Here is a 25,934-nt window from a genome sequence, read left to right on the forward strand (position 1 = left end):
ACTGCATCATCACATTCATTCCATTCTTCGGGAAAACCATGAGCAAAGGCAAGCAATGCGAAAAATGGGAAAGAAACAGTAAAACACACAACAATGGCGTCTATGATGCGCGATCACTGGTAGGACGGGCGCGAAGTGGTAAATAAGTGGGGTGAGTGCGTGTTATCCATTACTTTGGGCCGATCGAAGGAGGATCAGAGGAGTAGTGGGAAGCACGGAAAACGAATATAATCACTTTCTTCATCTTTGTCGCGTTTTTCTCACACGCCATTTTGTTTTGGGGGAGAGGGTGGGCGCATAAACGAAAAAAGCTGTATTTTTAGATACTTTATGGTAATATTCATATTGGGTTATGAATATCTCTATGAATGTATGAATATAATCTATGAAAAAAACAATTTTATTTCCAACTTCAAAAACCATTATTTCAGTTCGAGGCAGTTTTGAGTGGCAATGGAATGGAGGTTCTCGAAATTATTCAAAAACCGTTGCCGATCATTTATTTTTGCGCGTCAAGATAGCTGTGTGTAAGGGGAAGCCCTCGCACAGTACGATATCTCCTCGAACCTAAAGGACTCATTTCGATCATTTGAACGATCACATTTTTGATCGGCACAGACTTGCTCGTCTTCGTGTCTTTAGTCGCCAATGTGTTCTAGATCCAACCTAACGATGGACCTTTACACTGCCGAATTCGTGAGCTTCCCTGAGACCACCACTATTTCCGTTGACGTCTTTTTGGTTAAAAGACTCTTGACCTAACTTACGTGCTTGTAGAGCAAGTGATACAAAGATATATTATTCTTACGGAGAAATATTTTTACTGCTAAATTATTTACACATTCAATTGCTACGATCCAATTAATCTCTTGCTCTCGTACATATTTCAGCTTCTCTAACCCTCCATAAGTTGTTGACCCTGAACAAAAAGCGAGACGGACGAAAAAATTGACCAAACGACACCCGTTCACCAAAAGTATGACCCTTTATAGCCTGGCAAAGTGGATCCGAAAATCGATCGAGTTTTATTAGCAAATTAGAACACACTTCAATGCTTACAGCAGGCTGTGACGAGTGTCTGGATCATCCTCTTAACCGCTTCAGAATGGACCCTTTTTTACTCTCCCCTTCGAACAGTCGATCGATCGCAAAATTCATCAATGAATTTGTTAGCCTGTGGGTGTGTGTGTGAGGATTTCGCTTACTACGATCACCACCCTTCTTTCTTGTGCGTTCAACTTCATCACAGCCTACTTGATCTGCGTATGGTAAAGCGACCATCCACATTTCTCAATTTGGGAAGGTTGACGACGGGTAGCGGCAGGGAACGAGACGATACATTTTGACGTGCTAGACCACCCAGTCGGGTGCGAAACAGAAGGAAGCGTCCACCTCAACTGTGACCGACTGGCTATCACGGTACGAGCGGCATATACTCACCGCTCATTTCCCAGATCCCGCTTCGGCGCTGTGCACGATGACGAAATAGAACGATCTCCCGACCTCGTCTGCTTAACCCCTTTTTCCGTCCCATCCGGGTGGTTAATCCCGGATCGAGGGACAGATTTTCTCTCGCGTCTCGTCTTACACAATAGCAGCACACCCGAGAGCGACCTGCTGGAAAAAGGGTGCGCGGATCGCGGGCGTTCCTCTCATTCCAGTTCTCGTGACGCTCGATTGAACATCAACGTTTTACGGTGATCCTCCCGTGCGTCTGGCGGAACCAGGACGCGAAGAAATGGAAGGACTGCAGCAAGGTGTACGAGAAGAACGGGACTGTTCGGTCGTTTAGGAACTTCAGCTCATCTGTCCCAGGAACAACCTGACGTCCAAGAAAAGCATCCGTGTTCTTCCGTATGTCAGCAGGATCGTGACGAGCTGCAAGTATCTTGTTTCGGTCGGGAATACGGGGGCGCGCACTGGCTGCCATTCGATACTGACTGGCCAACGTAGTAACGTAACGGGACAGCGCCAAGGATGAGGCTTGGATCATATGCTTTGAACAGGGTGGGGACCAAAGTAGCATCAGCAGTTTAATCGCTCATCTACTAGGAAGCTATTTTAGGTAAGGTAGATAACTAAACGACACTTGTACTTGTCCTGTAGTAAACATCATATTACGATTGTAAGATAAGCGCCAACATTCACCTGGTTGTTTGACAAGCTCGTCATGCAAGAGATTACTTCATCAGTCCTTTAGCTTATCGACGAGAAGATCCAGAGGATTATAAGATGCTCCAAGCCGTTCCAACACCATAGAAACACAAGAAAAAAAAGGATAAAGGTGTAACTGATAGCTTTCATTTCCATTTCGAAATGATATCTGACATACCCGTGTCGCTGGTAGCATTGGATCACATTCTACAAATCAATCCACAGCTACGTTTCGGTCACCGGGATGTCACAGGAAGTGTTCCTGTTACAATGTACCAAGTGCTTCCTGCGGATGCAACTCGGCCGATGTCTGCTGCACTTTCGGATGATTCGACCTGTCAAACTTTAAAAACCTCTGTCTGAACCGGACAGAAAAACTTTTTTTTGTTCAAAGAAAACGGAAGAAAAGGACGCAAGTAAGGTATCAAATTAGCGATGATCGTTGGGTCATCGGGTAGAGGAGCGCAAATGACTGGCAGGGAGGGTACCGAGAGGTGAGCTATCGATCTTTGGACGGCAGCAGTGTGTCGTACGAAGCAAGGGAGAAGGTTTTAATAAATAATTTCTGAACACAAAAAAATATGGAAAGTAAAGAGAAGGTGATGAAAATGTAGCGTACAGTAAAGTGCGAAAAAAGAATGTAAAATCAAGTAGAATGTAAAATATTTTATTCAAACTGCCAATTCAAATCCGAATATCCGAAAGTGTTGGACTACTTGGATCATATGCTGCTAAAAACGATGATCGATTCTCAATTAGTGCTAAAAACCGCATTTGCATACCTTTAGGCGCAATCGATGCAAGACCAAACTGTACTTAGTGTACTGTTTTATAATGTCTGTTTATTTTGGTGTTGCAACTCCGCAAGACCCTTCAACTGGCGTTTTTCTTGGGCTAGCGTTCTGTCAATTCATCAGCGATTTAAGGTTGTTTATATTGCAAAAAAGGTGTGTTTATACTGAGGTAACCGGAAAGTCAATTCTTGCTATATGAGAACGGCTCTGAGAGACCCAGTCGTGGATTGTAATCACACTTATTAAAGCAATACTTCCGAAGTTTTCGTTGTCTTTGGAAAACGTGCCTTAAGTTACTACTACATCAACCCACAATGCTAAGTGTTGGACTGCTCGGATTGAAAAAGGCTTAAAAGGATGTTTGATTAGTACTTAAATCTAAAATTGCATACATTAAGGGGCATTCGATGCAAAATAATCACAAAACATTGATAACTTTGATCAATAAAAAATACAAAACATGCTTAACAATGGTATCCTTCCAATCCACATCCGCCACTCCTTTTTTGTTATTCGTTGTGTTGTCTTTGTCTTAAGTGTTAAGTTTTTTTTTGTTGTAGTGCCACGGGTGATCCGCTGACGAAGCAACAGCATCCGGGGTCAAAGACGTCACTGTCGTAAGAAGAGAGGCAGAATTTTTCTGTAACAGTGTCCTTCATCTCTGTCTAGCCTTGATGGAGCGAGTGCGGCCTTGCTGGCGTTGGGTTCGGAGGTGGTCGGCGGGTTCAACCTCGTAATTAGCAGAGACCCTGCTGTTACGGGATGGAACTCGCCGATAGCTTCTGAATTCGGTGCTGGCTTGATCGAGCTCGGGCTATCACTGCTGGGCAGATTGAGGTCCACTGTTCACAGGCAAATGTTTGTGCTGTCACAATTGTTGTTTTCCTTCTGTTTTGTTTCAGTCCAGATCCGTTACACGGAAGGATGGAGTCCCGTGTGTACACATCTCAACCACCAACACACTCTACACAGCAATAGACCCGGACCAACAATAGAACTGGACAAACTCACCACAACCTCCACACATCTACAACCGAGCACGCCCGGGATAAGGCGAAATATCAGGGAGGAAATGCCTTGGTAAATTTTTGTGTCATTGAATTTTGTACTTCGTCAGCACATGCGGTACTGACCATACGGCGTCAAGCCGTCATAATCGAAAATAAATAAATAAATAAAATAATGCTTAACAATGGCACGCTCTGCAACGAAAGAAAATTAAATTTAATTTAAAACGAAAATGCAAGAGCTAAACATAAAATGTAACACCTACTGTAGTTTGAGAGGCAAGCTGTGAAGGTTGAAATTAATTTAAGCAAAAAACAAGAAAAACGGCCACTTCGAAAGACCGTGCAAACTCTAACTCCCACCGCCACCGGACGATCCAAGCCCCCATCTACCAACGTTTGCATATCGTGTAACACGGCTCGCAGGCACACACAAACACACCTTCTTGTGTTGGTTTATGCTCGGTGCATCCATGGTACGACGGGGCCGGTTGTCGTTGTCCCCGTTGCTTGGTGGAATTAAAATGGAGGTGACGTTGTGCGTGCTGTTGTTGTTGCGCTCCTCTACAATTTGTCGTCACATGTTATGCTGAGGGGTACACACTGCAGTGTGCAAAGAGTGTCTGTCCATGGTTCGTTCGTTGGTTGGCTGGCCAGCCGCGGCTGTCTATCGGATGGAAGGGATCACGCGCTGTTTCCTTCCTTGTTTTGCGTTCGGTTCCGTTTTGTTTCGTCATCGTGGAACGAAGAAAAGAAAAGGGAACACGAATTGAAAATGTTCGGCCGGCCCCGGCCTAGCCAGTCAACCAACCGATCGATGTTGCGGTGTGGCTTCCAGGAGAGCGTAGGCAGGGGTGCACCGGAGGGCCAATGTGTGCCGTCCGGTTTGTAAGGGATAGTTTTCGGAAAGTTTTCCAACAGCTCATCGTACGAAACTCATCCTTCAGTCCTTACCATACCGTCCTTCCGAGAGTATCGACGTCGTCGTCGTCGTTGCCGTCGTCGTTTAGGCGTTTCGAGTTTGATCGTGTTTTTTTTACATCACGCAATTCCCTCTGAGGAATCCTTTCACCTTCAAGTGCTCCTCCGACATCACGCTAGCATACAACAAATTAAAGTTACCGGGTACTAGTGTCTAGCGATCGTGTCCCGGTGTCGTGCTGTGTCAGCTTGAATCTCGCTGCAAAAATAAGTTGGCACAACAAAATTCGGCCAAGTTGTTAATAATGTTCAAGGGCAAACCGGTGGCCGGAATAAGAGGATTTCCCCACCACAACCTCTGACGCCATGCCCATGATCCAAATGCACAACGCTCAAAACGGCACGCAGGAATGTTCGATCCGTTCGATTACCGACAGCAAACGGCAGCATAGGGAAGTGCATGTGCAAGTGCAATCGGTGCAAGCAGGAAGTGTTCCTCGGCGCTCGCAGATCGCAGACCCTCTGTTGTGCAGGATGCAATTGCCCACTGACGACCGGTTGATGCGAGTGAAAGTGTGTGAATTATGATACTTATTGTTTGGTTGACTTCCGACGACGTACGGTTTGCGGTGGTATTTCCCCAGGATTAAGTTGAATTCCCGCACGATGATTTAGTCCACTGTGTGCTGTTAAGGGTAGATTGTGAGCTGTGTACCGATCTTAGTGTGTTGTTTCTTGGTGGGTTTTATCACTTTTAATCATTTGTGTTGCGGTAGCACAAGGCAGTGAACGGGCGTTTTGGATGGTACACACGGAAGGACACAGTAACGCGTTCACTCTGGGTTAGTATTTTGGTTTACTGATGTTTATTTTTTTTTTTGTTATTTTTATAACGATGCATTAATTTGTGCCAATACTATTTTTAGCCAATTTTATACTTTTTTTTATACAAAACCAGTCGTATCTTGCAAAAATATGAAAAACGTATAAAAATAACTTTAAAAAAATGAAAAATATGATTCGTGTTAGTTGGTTAAAAATTTGGCTGGCAATAAACGAGCATTGAATAGAAAAAAGGAAATAATATTTAAAAAAAACTATATTTTTGAATCAAAATGAACAACAAGTAAAAATATCCAAAAATAAACTTCAAAAATAAAATGGTTAAATGGAATAAACATTTAGGTAGTTTGCAATAATTTCTCAAAAATGTTAACTTCTATTACTACAGGATAACCATTTTACTTCCTATTGTTGCCTTAACGATCTGCATGGTCACACTACGGAAAAGGCCCGGATGGGATTTGATTCTCGTTCCTGCCGCGTGAATCTAGCGCTATAATACAATAAAAAATACATTCAACGTTGAACTAGACACGTTAGAATTAGAAAAAAAGGCATCAGACCGTCATAAGTTATAAAATAAATTGAATTAGATACTAAATAGTATTTAAATAATATGCTAGCATATTTTCGATGTGTTTGAAAAATTAGCAATCGTTAGATTAATGACTCAAAAACGAAGAAAATTGTCGACAGAATCGGAGAGCTTATAAAATATTATTATCGTTTTTATATTAATCTAGCAAGTTTGTAAAAACGTAAAATTTATTTCAAAGGCATAAAACAACTGTAGGATTTGCAAAAAACAAATATGGTTTTTGGTTTGCTGGTTTGAACTCAGCCTGAGTTCCTGAGCCTCAGTTTTATTGATTTTATTATGTTTTTTGTTCCTTTTTCCTTTTCTGCTTCACAAACCGGCATGGAATCGTCTCGGTTCATAAGAAGAATACCATGAAAGTTTTAAATTACTAAAGATAAAGTGATGTCTATCAGACGGATAAATAGTTTTCAGTAATAGCCGCTTCTACTGAACGCAAACCCACGCGATTCTGTTTAAATGAAAAGTGAAATTCTTTCTCCCGCTTTTAATTAATAATGAAGAAATCTGCATCTACTCTATCAATATCCTTTACACAGTAAAGGAAGATGCTCGCTTCAGTCCATTTTTTTTGTAGCGAAATTGACGCCTGTTCACAGCCTAGGATAACGCAACGCTGCAGCTGCACTGGCTACGCCCCCTTTTTCGATTGAAAGGGGCGTGTTCGCAAGTGCTGTTTACACTGCAACAATAAATTTGCGATACACGTCGCCAACACGCAACACAAGGACTCGTGTGGATTGATTGGGATTATTTAAAAAATAATTGTTTAGAGTTTAAAATGGCTGTTTTTTGCTACAACCGTTTTTGGCACTGATTTATTGGAACAGAAATGACATTTTCCAAGTTTGAAAGAGTTTGCACTAAAATCACAAAAGCAGCAAAGAATGATTTATTATTGATTTAAACATCTCCACATGAGCTGCTCGTCATCAAATCGTCCACCATGAGCAGGCAATCGCCCATCGTAATGCGCATGCGTTACGATGCAATATCCTGTGGGGAGCCGTCCCCAAACCAAAGATGTCTTCGGTACCGGTGCAAGAGCCTTCCTAGCGTAAAAGGAAGCTTACCAAAGGCTGGCATGAAACCCACCGGAATTACTTTTGCTCACGGGAATGTGCCGCAATCTAATGGTCCTTTCTATTTACATTTCCAGAGTTCAATCAAATACACGAAGGTGGAGCCATGTACATATCATGTGGGAGTACGGATAGCACTCCCATGGAGCCGGAAACGGGCTATGTCCCGAACAATCCCCTCTTCGGGATGCCCCTCGACAGTCCGCAGGTGAGTCTGGAATGCTGCGACATATTTCCACCTTCCCAACTCCATCTTCCCCGAGCCGTTCTCTATCTCTCCATCAAGCAAAGGGCGCAGGACGATACGGCGGGAACGAATTGCGATGCTCGGTCCTGATGCCGTAACATACACACAAAGGAACCTTACAGGTCGGACCGAAATGACTGCCATCCGTCCTCGTTACGCACACGCACGGCTTTCCAACGCTGCGAAAGGAAAATGCTCCCACACGTTTGCATAATTCACCCGAATCGTAATATCTGAAATTTCGCAATAATAGTTATGATTCGCAGCATCACTTTTTACCAGAAAAGTTGGCTTGGACCACTTTTAGTCAGCCGGATGTGGCTCAGCGTTACGCATCGTTTAGCGTCGAGCTAGTGATCATTGACGATCAGCAGTTGGATACAGCACACATTTAAAGGCACTGGATTTGTGTGAAAAACGATAAGGAAATATTTTAAACCATCAGAAACTACAGTGGAAGCGAGTGGAAGGCGCCAGTTGTTTGGACAGTGAAACGCATCACAGTGTACTCTCGAGTCAATTGGAAACAAAATTCGAACCGATTTTGGTGCTTTATGAAGATCAAACAAGTGTGTGGTTTTTCTATAATAATACGCTGAGTTGGTTATGTTGGTAGAGCTGTAGAGTTACAGTACGTTGTGAATTTGTTTTCCTATGTAAATTATGTTCTGTGTGTATGTTTGTGTGTGTGTGTGTGTGTGTGTGTGTGTGTGTGTTAACAAAAACGACCCCAAAAGTAGATTAAAAATTAAAATAGAACTTCGAGTGGCTTTGTTCCAAGGGACGTTTCGACAAAGACACTGAAGCTATTAATCAGCACGGAAAAAGCCAGGATATCCAAACGACATACTGGAGTTTTGCCCCAATAAGTGTTTTATGGTGTATAATAGTCTACTATCATGATAGACTAATGTTTTAATGAGTTTAACAACTGTCTTTGTAAGGAATTGTTCACCAAAGCTATTTACAAGCTTATTATGGACCATGATCATGCATATTGTTAAGTGCTGTGATCGATCAGCGATACGGAGCTGCTTGACTGAAGGACCCTTGACTGATCAGCAGAATAGCTTATGATGTGTGTTGTCTCAGAAAAGAAAAAAAAAAGAAATGGTGCTACGGCAATAACTAAAAATAGACAGAATTGACATGACAGTCGCCTGCCTAGTGAAAACACGAAATCGTTACCTAATGTTACCGTGCGGACCTCTTTCCTAAGTGAAAGTATTGTAACGAATCGAACCGTTCAGACTCAGTAGTCCCATGCCTAGTCCAAGCATTATAGAATGCTTATCGGTCTGAATACGGACACTGTTCACAATTGATTCTTGTCATAAAATTGATGTGACTAGACTGTTAAATGAGAAATTCAATTCTGACACAGAGGATCGCTTAACGCGCTTGTGCTACCCTGTACCACACCAACAGTGGCGGACTATCACACGGTGGGCGGAATAGGAAGCTGCCCAGTGCTCCGTGAAAAAGGGGCTCCGTAATAGCATCGTCAAGACCGCCATTGCAATTTACATGGAATCAAAAGCATGTTAGAGCTAGACTTACACAAGTTCACATAGCATTTCCTGCTACAACATTGCAGGAGCTCTGGAAAGGCTAGCCTGTCGATTTTTGCTAATAGCATATTTGCGCAAACACTGGCCAAATCCTTGTGCTGCTCATACATTCCGAACCAAATCCTACTGCATTTGAATGACATGAACCCTTGCTTTGCCATTGCCATTTTTTGTTTTTTTTTTTGGCCCTAGTAAATTTTAGTTTAATATACACTGATAGAACGAGGTACTTACATTACAAGATAAAATAGCAACAACTTTAAGTGATTTGAAGTTGAGGTTCTTTGTGCTAGCTAAAAACGGTTCAAATGCATGCAGACAGAGTTGTGTTCAACCGTGTTGCCTCAATTGCGCTACTCATAGGAGGGAATTTCGTTTCATCGATCAAAAAGTTTCTCTTGAGGCAAATGTCCGTTTACTAAACAGATATAGCGTAGATTGTCGAAGGGAATTTGGGATAGACGTGAGGTTCAGTCAGTTTTAAACACCTCAAACCACTGTTGGGCTTCCATTAAAAAAAAACTCTTGTTCTTTGAGGCACCAGTTTACATCCGGAGTGCTATGAAAGTTGAGCTATCAGTTGAGCTCGTATCTGACAATGGATCAGGCATGTGGCCGTCTGTTTCAATCGTACATCCTTGAAAAGAAAATTGTGGTAACGAACTACAACTTAGGGAGTTGGAAAAGAGAAGAAGTCAGAAGACTAATGAGATTGTTACCAAATTGAGATCCTTGTCCTATGTAGCCTCTTGCCTGCTTAAATGTTACTGTAAAAAGCTGCATATTTATAAGGGAATCATCCATTACTGACGAGTAGTTCTTCTCATTCACATTATCTAATATCACTTCAAACAAGTGATTGATTCTTCCGATAACTTCGAGCTTGGACTTCAGTAATATTCTCCGTTTTTTGTCCAATAAGAACGACTTGGCCGTACATTGTGGAGTAATTTTCTCTGAAGTGGCTTGTAGCAGCCACTTAAATTGCAGCTTTGGCTACATATGTTGAAGCATTCAGGTGAGCTGATTAACATAACGCTATAGATCATCGATCAGATGCCCATACAAAGCGTTTAAGTGAACTTCCAAAATCAATAGGTATTTAAAATTACTTCAAATAACATTAGGCCTAGGACGCTCAGTGCTTTGCGTCTTGGACATTTTTTACTTAGAGTTGTGCTTATGCTAAACACGGCCATTCACGCGACGATTGTATAACCGAACATTGTGTAATGTCCACCGCACGAACTCCGCAACAGTATACACAAAACTTACATCACGGGAGGATACATTGTACCGAATCGAAGTAGCCAAACCCTAATAGCCTTACCGCTGGCGATGCCTACTGGGTTAGCGGTTTAAGTAAATCAAACCGTTTTGTGCAGCAGCAGCAGCTCATCATCCACTGCGCCCCCACCCACCAACAACGTCCCAGTTGTGTCCTGCTTTCGTTACACATTGCTACTAAGCGCCGGCAGGGCTAACGTCACGAAACGAAAACTAGCGCATCACGTGATGGCATGTCCTTTTTTCTCGTCCTAATAAGATTATATTTCGAATCGGCAAGCGTTTGTTCCTGGAACTGTGTAGTGCGCGGTTTTGAAGGCAACGCATGGAACACCATGGCACGTAGCAGAATGGTTTGCGAATATTTGCCCATTTATAACCGACAGCATGGCGACAAATAAATCTTTACCGTTGGCGTAGCCGGGTGCCAAAGTCCGGTTAAAATTGTGCGGTGTTGGCCCCGCCGGTGTTGGACGGTAAAGCTCATTTGCCTTTATCGAATATGGGCATGCACGTGTTGGGAGTAGTCGATTTACGCAATAGAGTATAAGCCGCCGGTGTGAGATGTGCTGTCCCATTCGAACGCATGGAGTGGAAAGAGAGGTTTGCATAGTTTTTGAAGTTACATTAACAAGTAGAAGAAGACGCCTTTTTGTAAATTATTTTATATCATTTCTTTTCCTTAATTTTTTTTATATTGATGAGCTCAGTAAAAAACTAAGTAAACTTGCGATCATGTCAGTGGACTAAATTACCAAGTCGGCCCTCTGAGGAACCAAGTCGTGCCGATGCGACACGGCAGGACCGGGGTTCAAAACCCATCCAGACCGCCGCTTCGTACGTAGGGCTGACTACTTTACTAGGGATAAAATTAAGTCACAGAAAGCCAGAAAAGGCAGGCCGAGATCTCTCGAGGTTGTAGTGCCAAGGAAAAAAATCTTTAATATTTATAACGGTACCAGAACAAAAATTGGATTCAAACCTACAATAATTGCTTTTTTTTAATAGAGCTTTTTTAATAGGCCAATTAAAATAGTAAATTTACCTTCGATGGTAATGAAAATAAGAAACGCTACAGCTAAATCACTCAGGTGAATGTAACTCTAAACCTGAGGCCGTTGCTTCCCGGGCTGCCACTCTGTCCATCAGTTGATTCTCTTTCCAGGCCACAAAATAATAGAAAAAGGAGTTCGGAATGAGAAATGCGAAAGAACTTGGCCACTAAGGAGAAAAGCTTGAAACAACTTATGCCAACACCGCGCAGACCGTCGGAAAGATATTATTCACTTATCTGTTCAGTAGTGTTTCCTAATGAATTGTGTACTACTCAGAAATTGACGAATACAGGAGCCATCTTCTCAAAGATCTTTTTGGCTGTTTGACTATTACTTTAAGCTCATAAGATCTGTTAAGCCCATTCGAGAGGGGCTTTTTCTTCATCAGTATCATCGTGTTTGAAGATATTGTCGCTTTTATTCAGAATTTGACTAATCTTTAGAGTTCTGAATCCTTACTGAATTTCTTGCTGTTAATCAGTGATGGATGTAAAAATTGAATTGGTGTTAACTCTAATGAAAATCATCAGCCAAATAATGGTCATATATTATTCCTTGGTCCATCCTTTCCCACTAGCAAGGCATGACAAATCAGCTGTGGATAATGCTAATCACGAATAGACAGCCAATTAGGAAAGCCAGTCCAACACTAAATACCTATCCTATCCCTTTTAACCTAACCAAATGTGCAATTATAACTGCTCCTTCTGATTCTAACTAGAAGTAAGTTCCTTGCTAATTTTTTTATTGAAGAAATTGGAATATCAACGTAATTCCCAACAAATTCTCCATAATTTGTAATAGTAACCGATCTCTAGTAAATCTTCAGCAATGTACCAACGCAGAAGCTTGTCTACTCGGCCCGATTTGGCTCGAAACTTAATAAGTGTTCAAGAAGACTTTATCTTAGCTTCGTTAGTTGCTAAATAATAATATAAGCGTTATAAGCCACATATACAATCAGTGTAAATATTCATCGTAAAACAACGTCGTGGCACTCAAACTAATACTCAGCATGGTTATTCTTAAAATAGCTCTTTAAAATGTATATGCACTGTGAACTGACAAAAACAAGCGATTCTCCATTCATAAAGGGAGCGGGCGAGCCCCACCGGTGGTAGCAAAAAGTGAGCACATTCACATGGGCTCTATTTTTAGGCTACAGCATAATATATGTAACGCCGACATATTGACCACCACACAGTCACAGCCACACACAAACTCACCCACCTTTCCCATGTGCATGTTACCATCTGTCTTTCTAGGAATGCCCATCGTCCTGCGGTGGTAGTGGCTGTTCCAGCTGTCAGGAGAACGCAGCATCATTGCCCCTTGCGGGACTGCACGGATCGGATTTCAGCGACTGCGGAAACTGTCTCGACCACAGCGGTGTACTGAGGTAAAACATTGATGCGAAAAAAAAGTCAACTAAACCGAGGGGGGGTGGGGTGGGAGGAAAGGGTGTTTGGGAGGCTGAGCAGGCAAAACAAAAACACTCACACACACACACACAGGGTAAGACACCGAAAAAAAAAGTTTGGCCTCATGGGGATTTTTGCATGGAAGCATGTTGCCTGGTAACGGTTGAAGGTTTTTGGGAGGAAACGAGACAGCCATTGCAGCAAAAGGCGGGAAACTTATTTTAGAAGGTGCTTTTTGTAAAGCTTGCTTCATTGTGCTTTCTAAAGGTGGCTTTGATGCTTGGTTACGGTGAAGAATTGGCAACATAAAACATGTCATTCGGTTTGGTAAACCGCATGATACGCTCATGTTCTGAATGAATCCTCGGTCAACCGATCGTGGTCCCTCCGTCCGTCGAAGGTCCGGATATTCCTTGCTCGTTTTTCTCCATTTCAGTCTCTGCTTCTCTCGGTTTTACCTTGCACCTATGAATTACTTGAGTTGATAAGTGTTTTACGGTGGACATTCGATTCTGGGGCGGTTGTTTTTAGCGTTCATTCTGGAACCGTGTGAATTTTCCATTGCAGTCATTAATCTCCCGCGTGACTGCTCCCGCCTATCAAGCAAGGAATAGCATTTCATGTTTAATTATCTCTTCATCGGTACAGTTTTCTCCACTTTCCACCGAGCTCTGTTTGTTTGTGTGTGAAACGGCCCTACTATTTTCTGCGGAAAACCAGTGCGTCCGGAGACGGGAGGATGTCGAAGCTTAGGCTGGTGAGCATGGAATGAGGTGGGGCGATGGTGGAATCGTCAGTATCGAGTTACTTGCTGTGGCGTTCCATTTGGAGCTGTAAACCGATCGGCATGCGAATGCGATGCAATGAATGGGTTTGGTCTGTTGCCATCACCGTCACCGCTGGGTTGCTTAGAACGCGGAAGGAATTTATTCAGTGGTGATTAAATTAAGTGCGAAAGCGGATCATAACAAGAAAAACTGGTAGAAATTATGTATCCAGCCGGCTTCTTGTGCCCGTTGTGGTGGTTGTTTACTGATGATTGTACTTAAGACATGTTTTTAGCCATCCTCTTTATTTATGCTATGGGATCAGACAGAAGGTACAAATTGTGCGCAGATTTAGAGACAAACTGTTTTGGGCAAATGCAACTATTTTAAATCCATTTCACTCACAGCTCACAAAGCAATCTTGGCAGTTACTGGAGCGAGGACATGAGCACATTCCCGGGTCTGCCTCCACTGGACATCGATCCGCTACCAAGTTTGTTTCCCTTTTCCCCCTGTGGAGCTTCCTACAAGTAAGTGGACCAACATCCAGCTCAGCAACCTTCGGTGTCGAATGAGGATTTCTTATAATGTCCATTTCTCAACCCTGTTCTCCACAGTAGACCTGAGCGACCGACGCACGACGTTGCGGATGTGCTGCTGTCCCTGAAGCACGCCGTCCTCAAGCAGAGTCCGGATCCGCCACCCATCGGCCAGGGACAGAACTTTGCTACCCCGCAAGCTTCCCTCTCATACACGGTCCATCCACAGATGCTGCTCTCACCCGCCGGTCACCATGGACATGGATCGCATGCGCACTACAACCAGATGCAGTCGCAAACGGGTGGTCCGTATGGTACCAACTACTATGACTCGTCCTGCGCACAACACACGGCTCCACCGATGTACCCAAGCATGAGCGTCAACGTGAGCATGAACATGACGATGCACGGGTACGGTGCGGAAGCGTCCGTCCCCATGCAGTGTTCCCAGATGCAGTGGGGAGCTCAAAATGCAGCCTCCTCGGTGAATGTCCTCTATCCGCCTCTGCTCAGTCCGGTACCGTATCCTCCCGGGACGACCTACTCCTTCACGGCTGACTTTCGACCACAAAGTCAACCACCGGCACCGCCTCCCTCGAGCGGCTCCATATCGCCTCCACCCGTCCACGACTCCTCCCGTAGTTCGTCTACGCTGACGCCCCAAAAACAGACTCTCCCGCAAGCCCAGCAACATCTTCAACAACAACATCAGCAGCAGCAGCAGCAGCAACAGCAGCAACAACAGCAACAACAACATTTTCAACAACAGCAACAACTCCAACAGCAACAGTATTATCAACATGCACACCATGCCCACCATCATCCGTCCCAGCATCATCATCTCCACCACCATCACCATCATCATTCGCAGTCGGTGTCGGCCGCCGTGTCACCAAATGACTGCACACCACCAAAGAGCACGACTCCGCCCGACTTTAGCACCGCCGTGGATCAGTCCACGACACCGACCACAACATCAGTCGCCGCAGTTGCTGCAGCGGCGGCAGCATCCGTGGGCTTTGCGGCTGCGCTGAAGATGAAGGCGGAAAGTCGTTCCTTGGGGCTTGGATTTGTGGACGCCGTCGATCAGCGAACGACGGCCGGAGTTGACGACGAGGAGGAAGAGGATGGTAGCGGTAGTGGCAGTGATGGGGCACCCGGAGGTGACAATAAACCGAACCTCTGTCGGCTGTGCGGGAAGACGTACGCACGGCCAAGCACGCTGAAGACGCATCTACGGACGCACTCGGGCGAACGGCCGTACCGGTGTCCGGACTGCAACAAGAGCTTCTCGCAAGCGGCCAACCTGACAGCACACGTCCGCACGCACACGGGCCAGAAACCGTTCCGGTGTCCCATTTGTGATAGGCGCTTCTCGCAAAGCTCCAGTGTTACGACGCACATGCGAACGCACTCTGGCGAACGGCCGTACCGGTGCCGGGCGTGCAAGAAGGCGTTCTCCGACAGTTCCACGCTGACGAAGCATCTGCGGATACATAGTGGTGAAAAGCCGTACCAGTGCAAGCTTTGTCTCTTAAGGTAAGTGTCCCAAGGCTTTCCGCCCATCACTACAAACTAAAGCACTATCATACTTACCTTCGTATTTTGTTTTTCCACACCGATAGATTTTCACAGTCTGGCAACCTGAATCGCCACATGCGTGTCCATGGCAACAACGGACAAGCACTGATTGCTTGACACCAAAAAACGTCGCAGCTATCATCCACCTCGTCCGTCGGTCATAGCAGCATTCTGGCGCAACACGCTTTGCCACCACACTACCACCGCCATTCCTACCAATCGTACCAGCATCATCAATACCAGCAGCAGCAGCAACAACAGCAACATCAGCAACAGCACCACGTTCAGCAACAGCATCTGGCAGAATCCGTCTCATCCGGCCATCATCTTGCCGCCCATTCGGCCGCAGCAACGGCGGCCGCCGCTCAATACTTTTACAACCAAAATGCAAGCAGCTTTCACCACCATCACAACCATCATTACAACCGTGCTTGTACGTCAGTTGCTGCCATATCCGCATCCAGCAACGCTAGCTTGGCAGTTTCCAGTGCTGCCGGCCAGAGCAATTCCAGCACGACGGCTTCCACCAGCCACCATCATCATCCGTTCAAATCGCTCCCCACGGCGACACAATTGTCTTACTTCGAGGAATACCACCATTTCCAGCAACAGCAGCAACGTTCCAAGTACGAGGATAATTTGGCACTGTTTGGAAGGAACAATTTTGTGAACATTTTTTAATCACAGCAGCCGCTGTGTTGTAGGAAACGGGCGAGCACAGCAGCTGTTGCTTGTCGTCATGGCAAACGTGTGCTGGTTTGCTGGTGCTTGCTGTTGCGATTCCATCAGAACATGCGATCTAGTCATACAAACCAGCCAGTACAGTGTGAGGCACCGATCTACGGGGGCGCAAACATTCCTGTTATCCTCCTTAAATATAGCGTCGTTGTAGTTGATTGATCTTTACAAAGGCACACAGAAACTTCTTTGGTGCTGTTCGCAACACCAGCTTATGGAAGTGATAAGTTTAATAAATACGAACAAAACAACGCATACTTACTGTACTTACACCTAATTAGTAGTTAAGCTAAAAAAGAAACACAGGCTCAGTTATCGTTTTCTGTTTCACGCATCAAGGAAATATTTGAAGTCCCAGATTGTACTAGCGTGTTAACCACAACGAAAGTTTAAGCATGACTTCAACTGCAACACAATTAAATAAAAAAGTAAGGAGGAGAAAAAACATGTTAAGGAAATGTGGTCAGAATTGCAGTCAGGAAAACAAAAAGAGGACTGGAACAAAGATTACAATTAAATAAAAGTAGTGTACTAAAACCATGTACAAATAATAATAGCAAACGATAAGGTGATTTCAATGTCGCCTTCCAGACTCGCACATTGTTGGGCACATTTTTATCACATTTGCCCAGGTTGACAATCTGTTTTCTGGTAACTTGATTCAGGGTTACATTCCTCCAGCTATGACTGCATTCAATCTCCGACTCCCATCTGAGATGGGGCGAGAGTGGAGCATACTCGTGGAGCTCGTCATCGTGTTCTTTTAAGCTATAGCCACCGTCAGGATATATGCTTCACCATACAACTCGTTTACCTTGCGATTCATTCTCTTGCTCTACATATCCGGTTCTCACACACCGCCAAAATTAGTCCAGGATTCTTTGTCGTACGTGTGTATCAGTGGGTTTTGATCGTACATTTAGCGTTCAATGAAGGCCTTAAGCTAGAGAGGTCTTTGGGGCCACTGCCACATCAAACCAACTAGGTTGTAGAACTATCCCCTCTATCACCTCGAGAGCTTCGCTGTCAACTTATACTCTGTTTCACAGTCGGCTCTATCGGCAGTTTGAGCCTCTGAAGAGTAAGTATTTTATCTTCTTCGGATTAATTCTCCATCCAATAAGCCTTACATCCAAACCCGTCGATGTAAATGTCAATGCAATCCGCAGAGAGATTCCAACGGTTCCATCACGCTCAAATCCCGTTTCTTACACTGGAAATCGTCCATTGCAGTCCTCAACAGAAAAAGTAATACACTAGGGTATACCATAGCGGACCTGCCACAAAGAGTTAATTTAATTGACTATAGATTTTTCTTCAACCAACACGAGCGTAGTAGCTTGAGTAGTAGAAGAACACAGGGAACATGATGAGGTAGGCGGAAGAGTTCGGAACTGCGAAGGCTAAGCTAACTGTGTAAGACTTAGGCGCTACCAGCGATTCGCAATCTTTGCCTGCTATAGAAGTCCTCGATATTGCTATTGGTCTAATACAGCCGTCTGCCAACCCCTTTGTAAGATACGCATCAATGCCTTAATTTCATGCATGCACGATCTTGAAGTCAGCGCAGAGATGGGCAAAGCTATCCTTCTCCAAGATTTTGTAGTTGAATGGTGGCGATGCAGCATTTGTTTCAGTTCGAATCTTATTCCATTGTTAACTGGTGAGTTATTATTCTTAAGTCGTCGGATAATGCAGTCCATCCACTACTCCGGTTATTTCTTCCGGGCCCATGTCCTATAAATCAGCCAATCGGCGAACCTTGTTGACCTACCTCATTTCATCCCTTTTGACGAACTGATGGCTTCATCCAGTGAAAGCAAGTGAAGGTCCTAGGCATGATGTGATTTTATCATTATTTTTATACATCTTGCAAAGGAAAAGAAGCGATCGAAGCTAACCAACAACGTACCGCGTACATGCTTGCGTAAAAGCTATGAAATTGCTTTTGTATATCTTTTTTTTTATTGAAAATCATATAGCAAACCATTTAGTGTCACTCTTAATCTCGCCGCTTCTCATCCACATTGCGCCATCTTTCAAATCTGCGTTTTTGTTTCTCTTATCAGTAACATGCAAAATTAAATTGTATTGCGTTTGACTTGATCTGTCGTACGATTGCGTGTGTGCTTTTTAGCAGACAAATCGTTTTGTCGGTTATGCCACAGCAAAATTTCTTCTGGTTGTTATCGATGTCGACTCGTGATTCCGTTTCATTTTAACTTATCATCACAATCTGCCGCGTCACTTTTTCTTTTCCCTCGAGGTCATTCCTGTTCTATTCCTCGCTACTTCTCCTTAATAACACTGTAAGGTACAGGTAAAAAAAGCGTAAGGATCGATCGATCACCTCACTGCATATACCCGAGCGGTTGATTCACAGGCATAGGCTCTATTGCAACGAAGTCTTATAGATTATCAGATATTGGAGATATTTTGATCAAAAGTTCACCCTCGGGCAAGTGCCCATCAGTGAACGCGTCTTACTTGTAGCTGAGAGTAGATCACACGCTTTAGTTTTCATTGAACTTAATACTAACGATAGCATAAACGAAACTGTTTGTAAGTTACAAATTGCGATGCGACGAAACATCCTGCTGTGGAGCAGAGTTCGGCTTGGATTCGGTTTCGTTTTTTTGTTTCAAAATTAATGTTTCAAGCATATAACAAAAAACAGACAAAATTAATTAAGAAAACGGTAAGTCTGTAACGTGGGTTTGTGAGTGTTTTGCAAGGAAGCAAAACAAACAGAGAAAAAGGAATCTGAATCGATCGAACATTTTGGATAAATTATCAAGCTTTTTGGTTTGCGTTGGCGTTTCGTGTGCATCTACATCTACAGGGGATCACACGGAAAGGAATACGTTCAGCATGCAGAGCGACGGTTTGGTGTGTTTGTTGCCTTTCTACTGCTTCACTTCCAAGGATTTAATTCGATGCGATGCAGTTTCATACCATAATAATAATTACATTAAAATCAGAGAAGAGTTCAAGTTAAAAGAAATTCTTTAGATATTTCACATCCAGCTAAATCAATCGCGTTAAAACAAGAAGAAAAAAACGTCCAAACAGTAGGCGACGGTGAATAAATTCGCTTACGCAGTACAGCAGTGTCCTCCAGCCTCCGGGATGGCCACCTTCTGGTACGCATCCAGCGCAGCTCGGGTCCGTGGGCCGTAGGGTGTACCGACGATGCTACTACATCACAAACACTTTCTCGATCTTTGGCGAGCGGAACGTTTCGTTTGTTTTGGGACAAACCAGCACGTCGTTCTCGCGACGCATCTGTTCGATCGCCTGCTGGCCAAAGATTTGTCCGTTCGGCAACATCATCGGGAGGTTGTGTTCGTTCAACGGTTTACCAGTGATTCTAAAACATAAAAATAGTTAGATAACCAAACTAGGGAACCGCTCTTCCCGTGTTTTTGCGATTTATTGAACGTACCTGCATATTAGACGGCTCTGGGCACAGTGCGAGAAGGGCAAGTTCTCCGCTATCTCGTTCACACTCTCCTGGCACACGGGGCAGTTCATGTTTTTCGATGTGTACGAATAACACTGCGGTGTCTTGAGCGCGGAAATACCGGCCTGCACCGCAACACTCAGCACGGACTGGGCCGGCAGCTGGAACAGCCGATAGTTCTCCAGCCGAAAGTGCAGCACCAGATCGTGCCAGCGCTGCGGATCGAACAGCGTTTTGTACGGTTCGATTTCGGTGCTCACCGGGAATGCGAGCAGCGCCATACACTGGCGAATCTCCTTCAGCTGTTCGTGCTCGAACGCGGGGAAATACTTTTGGGCATGGCGCACGGCCAACAGGCGCTTGTCCTCGCGGATCAGCTCTACAAACTCCTGCACGCGCAGCTGAAACTCGATCGTGGAGTTGATCTTCTTCAGCTTCGACTTGTTGTCGTTGCACCAGGCAATGCACTTCAGCGTGCAGCGGTTCACCAGATCGCGTTCGACCTCACGCGTCACCTGGAAGATGTCCAGATTGGTCAGGTCACGGATGCCGCTCCGCTCGGCCAACCGTTCCGCGGTGTCGTAGTACCCGAGGCGCAGAAAGTGCTCTACTATCATCCGGTCGAGGCGGATCTTTTTCCACTGGTTCGTGGCGGCCGCCTGCAGCTCGAGCGTCGTTGCATCGACCGGAGGATTCACGTTCTGCTTCAGATGCTCCAACCGTCGCTTGCAAACGTATCCGGCAGAAAGTTCTTCCGAAATGCTTTCTTCCGCTTTACGCTTCAGAACCTGGAGGCGTTCGACAACGCCGCCCAGCAGACGGGATATCTCCGTACTGTCGGAACCTTCCGTCAGGCCCTTTTCCAGCTCGGAGGCCACATTCTGTATCTGGCTTAGTTCGCGGTCCAACGTTTTTTGAGCGATTCGGAAGCGCTTGTTCAGAATTTCGTACGGTACCTAGAACGAGAACATCAATGCAACACCAATTAGCCGTAATAACAAGGGACACAGATGGGGCCGTGCTTGCTGGCGATAAACAAGCAATCATTTCTTCGTCACCCAACTATTCCGTCTAAACAAACGCAAACAGCTGACATCGACTTGTGCAAGAGAAGGAACGGTGTGCTGCGGTTTGGTGGTGTGGGGTGTTGGGATGGTGAACAGACAAGTAGGCTTAGGTGCGAAAATGGAACAAAAATTGAAATGGAATTTGACAAGTGGCGAGTCGTCCTGCCAGCGAACCATTTTGTTTCATCGCCCAACCCCAACCAGCCAAATGAAAAATAGGGCCCGTTTGGTAGCAGCAGATGTAACCGATTCACCGTCCTATTCGGATACGGCTCACTATTGCGACGCAAATAGCGATAAAATTAAGGGGGCCGGTCCGTGGTACATTCCACAAACGCTAACAACAAGGGGACAACATATTTACCTTCAGCGATGGATGTTCCATTGCACGGATTTCGGCCATTATACTCTGCAGATAGCGTCCGTTTTTTGTGCTAGAGATTACGTTGCGTTGTGTTGTTTGCTCAAGAAAACTTCCACACCAGACGTCACTGCTGTTCGTGCCCTGCAACAATGGTGGCAATGAAACCACCCAAACCAGAACGATGCACTGCCGAATATATTGCGTTTGTGTTTCCTGCCGATTGTCTCCAACTACATCTCATTCTAGACACTATAATGAGGGCTGGGTGCACTTTTGGAGGAAGCAACGGTGGTACTGGTGTCGCGCAAAACACTGGCGCGTGCGATTGGCAATGGCGAACGGAGGAGGATCGAAAGAAAATGTTTCGCTGCAGCACACCAAAAGCCCCTACGTTTACTGCCTTTCTCGCGAGTCTTTTTTTCCGTGTGTTCGTGTGTGTCTTCAATATCACAGCTTCTTTTATGCCACAACAACAATGTTGGTCGTTTCGGTCGCACACGCTATCGCTGGCGGTAGAGTGAACGAGATGGCAGATGTTTGTTGTTTTGGTTCGAGATTTGCCCATATGACTGATTTGACGTTTGGTAACGGTTAGCTGTCACAGCTGCGTCTGTTATGTGGTAACGCAGAAGAACAGTGAGAAATGCTCGTTCAAATTGTCTGTTAAAAATAACCAAATTATTCAGGATAAAACGTAACTTGGAAACATTTACTGTAGGTTACGGTATTGAGTTTTTCTGATATGCCAATAGATGAGTTCGATTCGAAAAAATGAATGATACTTAGTGAAAAATTGTAGATCTTTTAATTAACCTATTGATTAGTTTTTGCTTCTTGCAACTTACCTTAAAATTATTAAAATTGTTGAAAAAGAGGACAGTTTTACGGCGTCGATGTCTAGGTGAATTTTCTTTCAGAATACCTTTTCTCTCAAAAAACTTCATTGTTTCTTCAGGAACTCGTGTTTAAAGAGCCATATTATCTCGTCGTGCAAGGGTTGTACTCCAAGAAGACTCGTCTACTAAGAGAGATCATCGAAAAGGGACTTCGTTTGCCAAGAGACCTCGAATCTCTATTATTACACATCTCTATACACATTCTGTTCTTTAAGGAGGCCTTATCATATCATGATCAAAGTAATTCCCAGTACCAGGCCTCTTCACCTTCAAATGTGCGACTTACCTGAAAAGCGCCAGTTTCTAACACGAAGAGACCCTTATCATATCCCACACAGATTGGTCCTCCGTATGTAGGACTACAACAGCTGCAGGACAGGACAAGACTTTTTATTCGCTAGGCTGTATCGTAGGTTGTACCTTGAATTAAAATAATTTCCTAAGCGCATGCAGCGAATATAATTGAACGTAATACACACAACTTATTTATCTTGATCTTCTTTATTTCATTATTCGAACAAAACAAAATAACAGGTCACATTAACGGAGAATATCGATCGGTGGTACACCGTGGTTTTTGGCGCTCGACGCATTTTAACCGAAACGTCCGTAATCCGTTGCTGTGTGTTTGTGTGTGTGTGTTTTTTTTAAATAATTTTTTATCACCAGATTGTAGTGTAGAGTCTTATGTACAAATGTTTCGAAACAAAGAAAGATAGTTAAAGATACCATACCCACGTACTTTAAGGAAAAGACTAATAAGAGCACCAGAATTTAGCCAGTTAGATCGAGCCGAAAGCTGCCAACACGTCATCTGCCAGTTACACGCTGCTGCGGACCAATGTGGCTGGCAGTGAGCAATTTTACAGTTTGGAAAAATCTGCCTAATCTTCCTAGAGGTAGAGATAAACGAGGTGGAAATGCTGGACGGGGAATTAGCTGTTGGTGGGGGAAAGAATAAATAAATAGCATGTTCCGCCTCATTTAACGTTCACCGTACATTGGGCTGCACTAGCTTCGGGAAACTTCTCTGTGTTTAATTGATTGATCGTAAGGGTTCGCATCTCGTTGGCCGTAAAGAAGGCATCAACGAGACGCGATGATAAGAGAAATTGTACCGTTTCACGTACTAGTGGTTGTGTTTGAGTAAGACGAAAATTTCAGTACTCGCCTATCCTGGGTAGACCCTGTGTACGTGATTTGATTTTTGTTTTCTCCGATTTAGCCTTGGCTGTGAATTTAAACACTTCTAGGTAATTTTAGTAAAGGCTTGCAGACATTCCAACTTTCCAAATAGAGTTTGATGACAATCTCAACTAGCTTGCTTGAACAATCTTATTTACACAATCTCCAACCTCGCAATCTCCACCGATGGAAATGATGTCCCACTCGGGAGCACTTAAAAAGCATTTTCAGGGAAAAGGAGGACACAATTCGACTGGCGACAGTGTAAAACGGAATGATAGAAATCAGTTTTAAATGATCGGAAGCTCTTCGAAACGGGGAAACGGGAACTATACGAAGTTTGGCAAAGATGAAGTGCAATTCCATTTGCTTCTCCTTATCTATGATCGCTGCGCTGCGTTCGTAGCGAAAGATGCAGAGAGCATCCACAATATGTACAGTATAAAAACAACAACATGTGCAATTCCGTTTCCGTAGATAAATTTCGTGAAAGTGTAATAGAAACCTTCATCATCGGCTCTGGGAGCAATGTGCAACAAAATCCAGCCGACCCACGGTCCGGTGCACGCCGGAGCAAAGGATGCACCGTGTGCAGCGGAATGTTGGCGCAACAAGATCGCTAGTGGTAAAACCTTCCGGCCCTACGAAACATTCCCGATTGATCATCAGCTCCACAACTGATGATTAATCGGAACGATCCTGTTGTTGCTGGATTGATTTGCTATCGTTGGCACTGAGCACAAAGATGGGCGAGCTGTAGTCAACGTACTTGTCCGCGCCGATGGCGAATATTTTATCCCCGTTCGTGTAGTGCTTCGTCTTGGTGCTGCGGCCACGCTTCAGCATCACAAACACCACAAAGATGGCGACAAGGAAGGCGGAAGCCGTCGCCAGCACGAACACGATCGTCTGGAAGGTGTTTTCCGGGATACCGGACGATGGCTGTGCCAGTGGAACGCCGACCGAAATGCGATGGGCGAACCGTGATTGTGTCATGTCCGCTACCAGCTGCCCATGATACAGTGCAAACGCTCCGTCGCGTACCATTTCCTCGATTGCGTACGCGTCGTCCACCTTGGTGCTTTCGATCAGATCGAATCGCAGTGTGACGCTTCCGTCGGCACTCTCTTGCACCCGGTAGTTGTCGTAAATGCTGCCTATCAGCATGGACAGTTCCGTTCGGAGGGTTTCATACACGTGCAGCAGAGCACGCTGAGGATGCAAATTATTTAGCCGCAACTCGATTTCCACCACGTCGATCGGTGTGAAGAGGCAGGATCGTTGGCCGCGTTTGAACGTACTAGATAGCGGTAGCTGATTGCCGGCCGCATCCACACACCAACACGTATCACCGTTGCATTGCATCGGTTCGAAGGATCCGGCTTCATCACAAGCCACCGGGAAGGAGGCAGCCATCTGCAGCGCTTGACAGCGTGTGGCAGAAGCACGCAGTCGCTTCGCGATCGGCTCGGCAACGTTGTCACTGATATAGTTTCGACTCTCGGCGGTGCGTGCCAGCTCGATGACTTTCTCCGTCGCTGAAGACACCGACCCGATGTACCGTGGTTCCGGGGCATAGTTGGCACTGGCGACAGAGACCGGCTGCACTGGTTCTAGCTCCTCATCCGCCAGGTAGTTGTTTTCGTCCACCAGGAACGTGATCTGTCGGATCAGTTCTTCCATCACTGTAACCGGAAGACAAAGCGCAATGTTAATACAATCGATCATAAAAGAATCCAGTGCTACACTTGCCAGGATCGCTGGAGGACGTCTCAATCGAGTCACCACGACGACGCGCCTGTCGACTACTGCACTTCGGCTCGGAACCTTTCGTGAGCGATCCCTTCACCGGAGCACCCTTCTTGTCTGCGCACCAGCATACTCCAACAGCGGCTGGCGCATCCGGGTTAGTTTTTTGCTGCGCCGTTCCATTTGTTGCGCTGGGTTCGGTTGCTGTAGCTCCCATCGATCCCAAACACTGAACCGGACTCCAGAAGCCAGTTTCCGGATCACAGCGGGGCTGGAACCAGGTGTTTGGTTGTCCTGCTCGTTTTGCGGCCATTGCGTTCTTCAACCGAAGTCGTTCGCACTGGGACAGTACAGGACAAACACCGTTACAGGCCTGCTCGCTGTGGAAGAGATTCTTCGACTGGCAGAAAACACCGCGGGGCAGTGTTACTGGGACGCATTTGTTCAGCCGAGGACTAAAGCGCCATCGCGTGATACTGTCCAGCTCGTTACTTTCCGCTCCCGATTCTGCGACCTGCAAGCAGCTCTGATCGATTGACTCGAAGCAAACATCCCCTGGGCAGAAAGCAATGGCACAAAAAGGGCGTTAATTTCGTTAATTTTAA

At 45.0% G+C, this 25,934-nt stretch overlaps 3 protein-coding genes across 7 annotated transcripts in view; 1 reads left to right on the forward strand and 2 right to left on the reverse strand.

The window, feature by feature from the left end:
- The first annotated feature begins 4,909 nt into the window (after positions 1-4,909).
- On the forward strand, positions 4,910-16,132 carry LOC118507875 (protein glass-like). 4 transcript variants are annotated; one of them, XM_036047083.1, is made up of 6 exons: positions 4,910-5,718; positions 7,477-7,607; positions 12,825-12,958; positions 14,155-14,277; positions 14,365-15,825; positions 15,912-16,132. In XM_036047083.1, exons 1-6 carry the CDS (start codon positions 5,679-5,681, stop codon positions 15,982-15,984), a joined length of 1,962 nt encoding a protein of 653 aa, XP_035902976.1. In that variant the 5' UTR covers positions 4,910-5,678; the 3' UTR covers positions 15,985-16,132. The 4 variants fall into 4 exon arrangements, with proteins under 4 accessions (XP_035902976.1, XP_035902977.1, XP_035902978.1 ...); XM_036047084.1 differs by having other exon boundaries at positions 14,368-15,825; XM_036047085.1 differs by lacking the exons at positions 4,910-5,718; positions 7,477-7,607 and adding an exon at positions 7,675-8,215.
- Positions 16,133-18,525: 2,393 nt separating this feature from the next.
- Positions 18,526-22,012, reverse strand: LOC118507876 (E3 ubiquitin-protein transferase MAEA). Its single transcript, XM_036047087.1, has 3 exons — positions 21,500-22,012; positions 20,051-21,024; positions 18,526-19,975 (listed from the first exon to the last, which is right to left on the reverse strand). The coding sequence occupies exons 1-3, from the start codon at positions 21,536-21,538 to the stop codon at positions 19,804-19,806; spliced, it is 1,185 nt and encodes a 394-aa protein (XP_035902980.1). The 5' UTR covers positions 21,539-22,012; the 3' UTR covers positions 18,526-19,803.
- Positions 22,013-22,877: 865 nt separating this feature from the next.
- LOC118507877 overlaps positions 22,878-25,934 on the reverse strand; it is a 49,461-nt gene continuing 46,404 nt past the window's right edge. For both annotated transcript variants that reach the window (XM_036047088.1, XM_036047089.1), the window contains exons 8-9: positions 25,333-25,884; positions 22,878-25,265 (exon numbers count right to left, since the gene is read on the reverse strand). In XM_036047088.1, the coding sequence (XP_035902981.1) occupies positions 24,265-25,265; positions 25,333-25,884 (1,553 nt within the window). In that variant the 3' untranslated portion in view covers positions 22,878-24,264. The remainder of the gene's footprint in view (positions 25,266-25,332; positions 25,885-25,934) is intronic.

The sequence above is a fragment of the Anopheles stephensi genome, chromosome 2 (assembly GCF_013141755.1).
Source record: "Anopheles stephensi strain Indian chromosome 2, UCI_ANSTEP_V1.0, whole genome shotgun sequence".
Taxonomy (NCBI): Eukaryota; Metazoa; Arthropoda; class Insecta; order Diptera; family Culicidae; genus Anopheles; species Anopheles stephensi.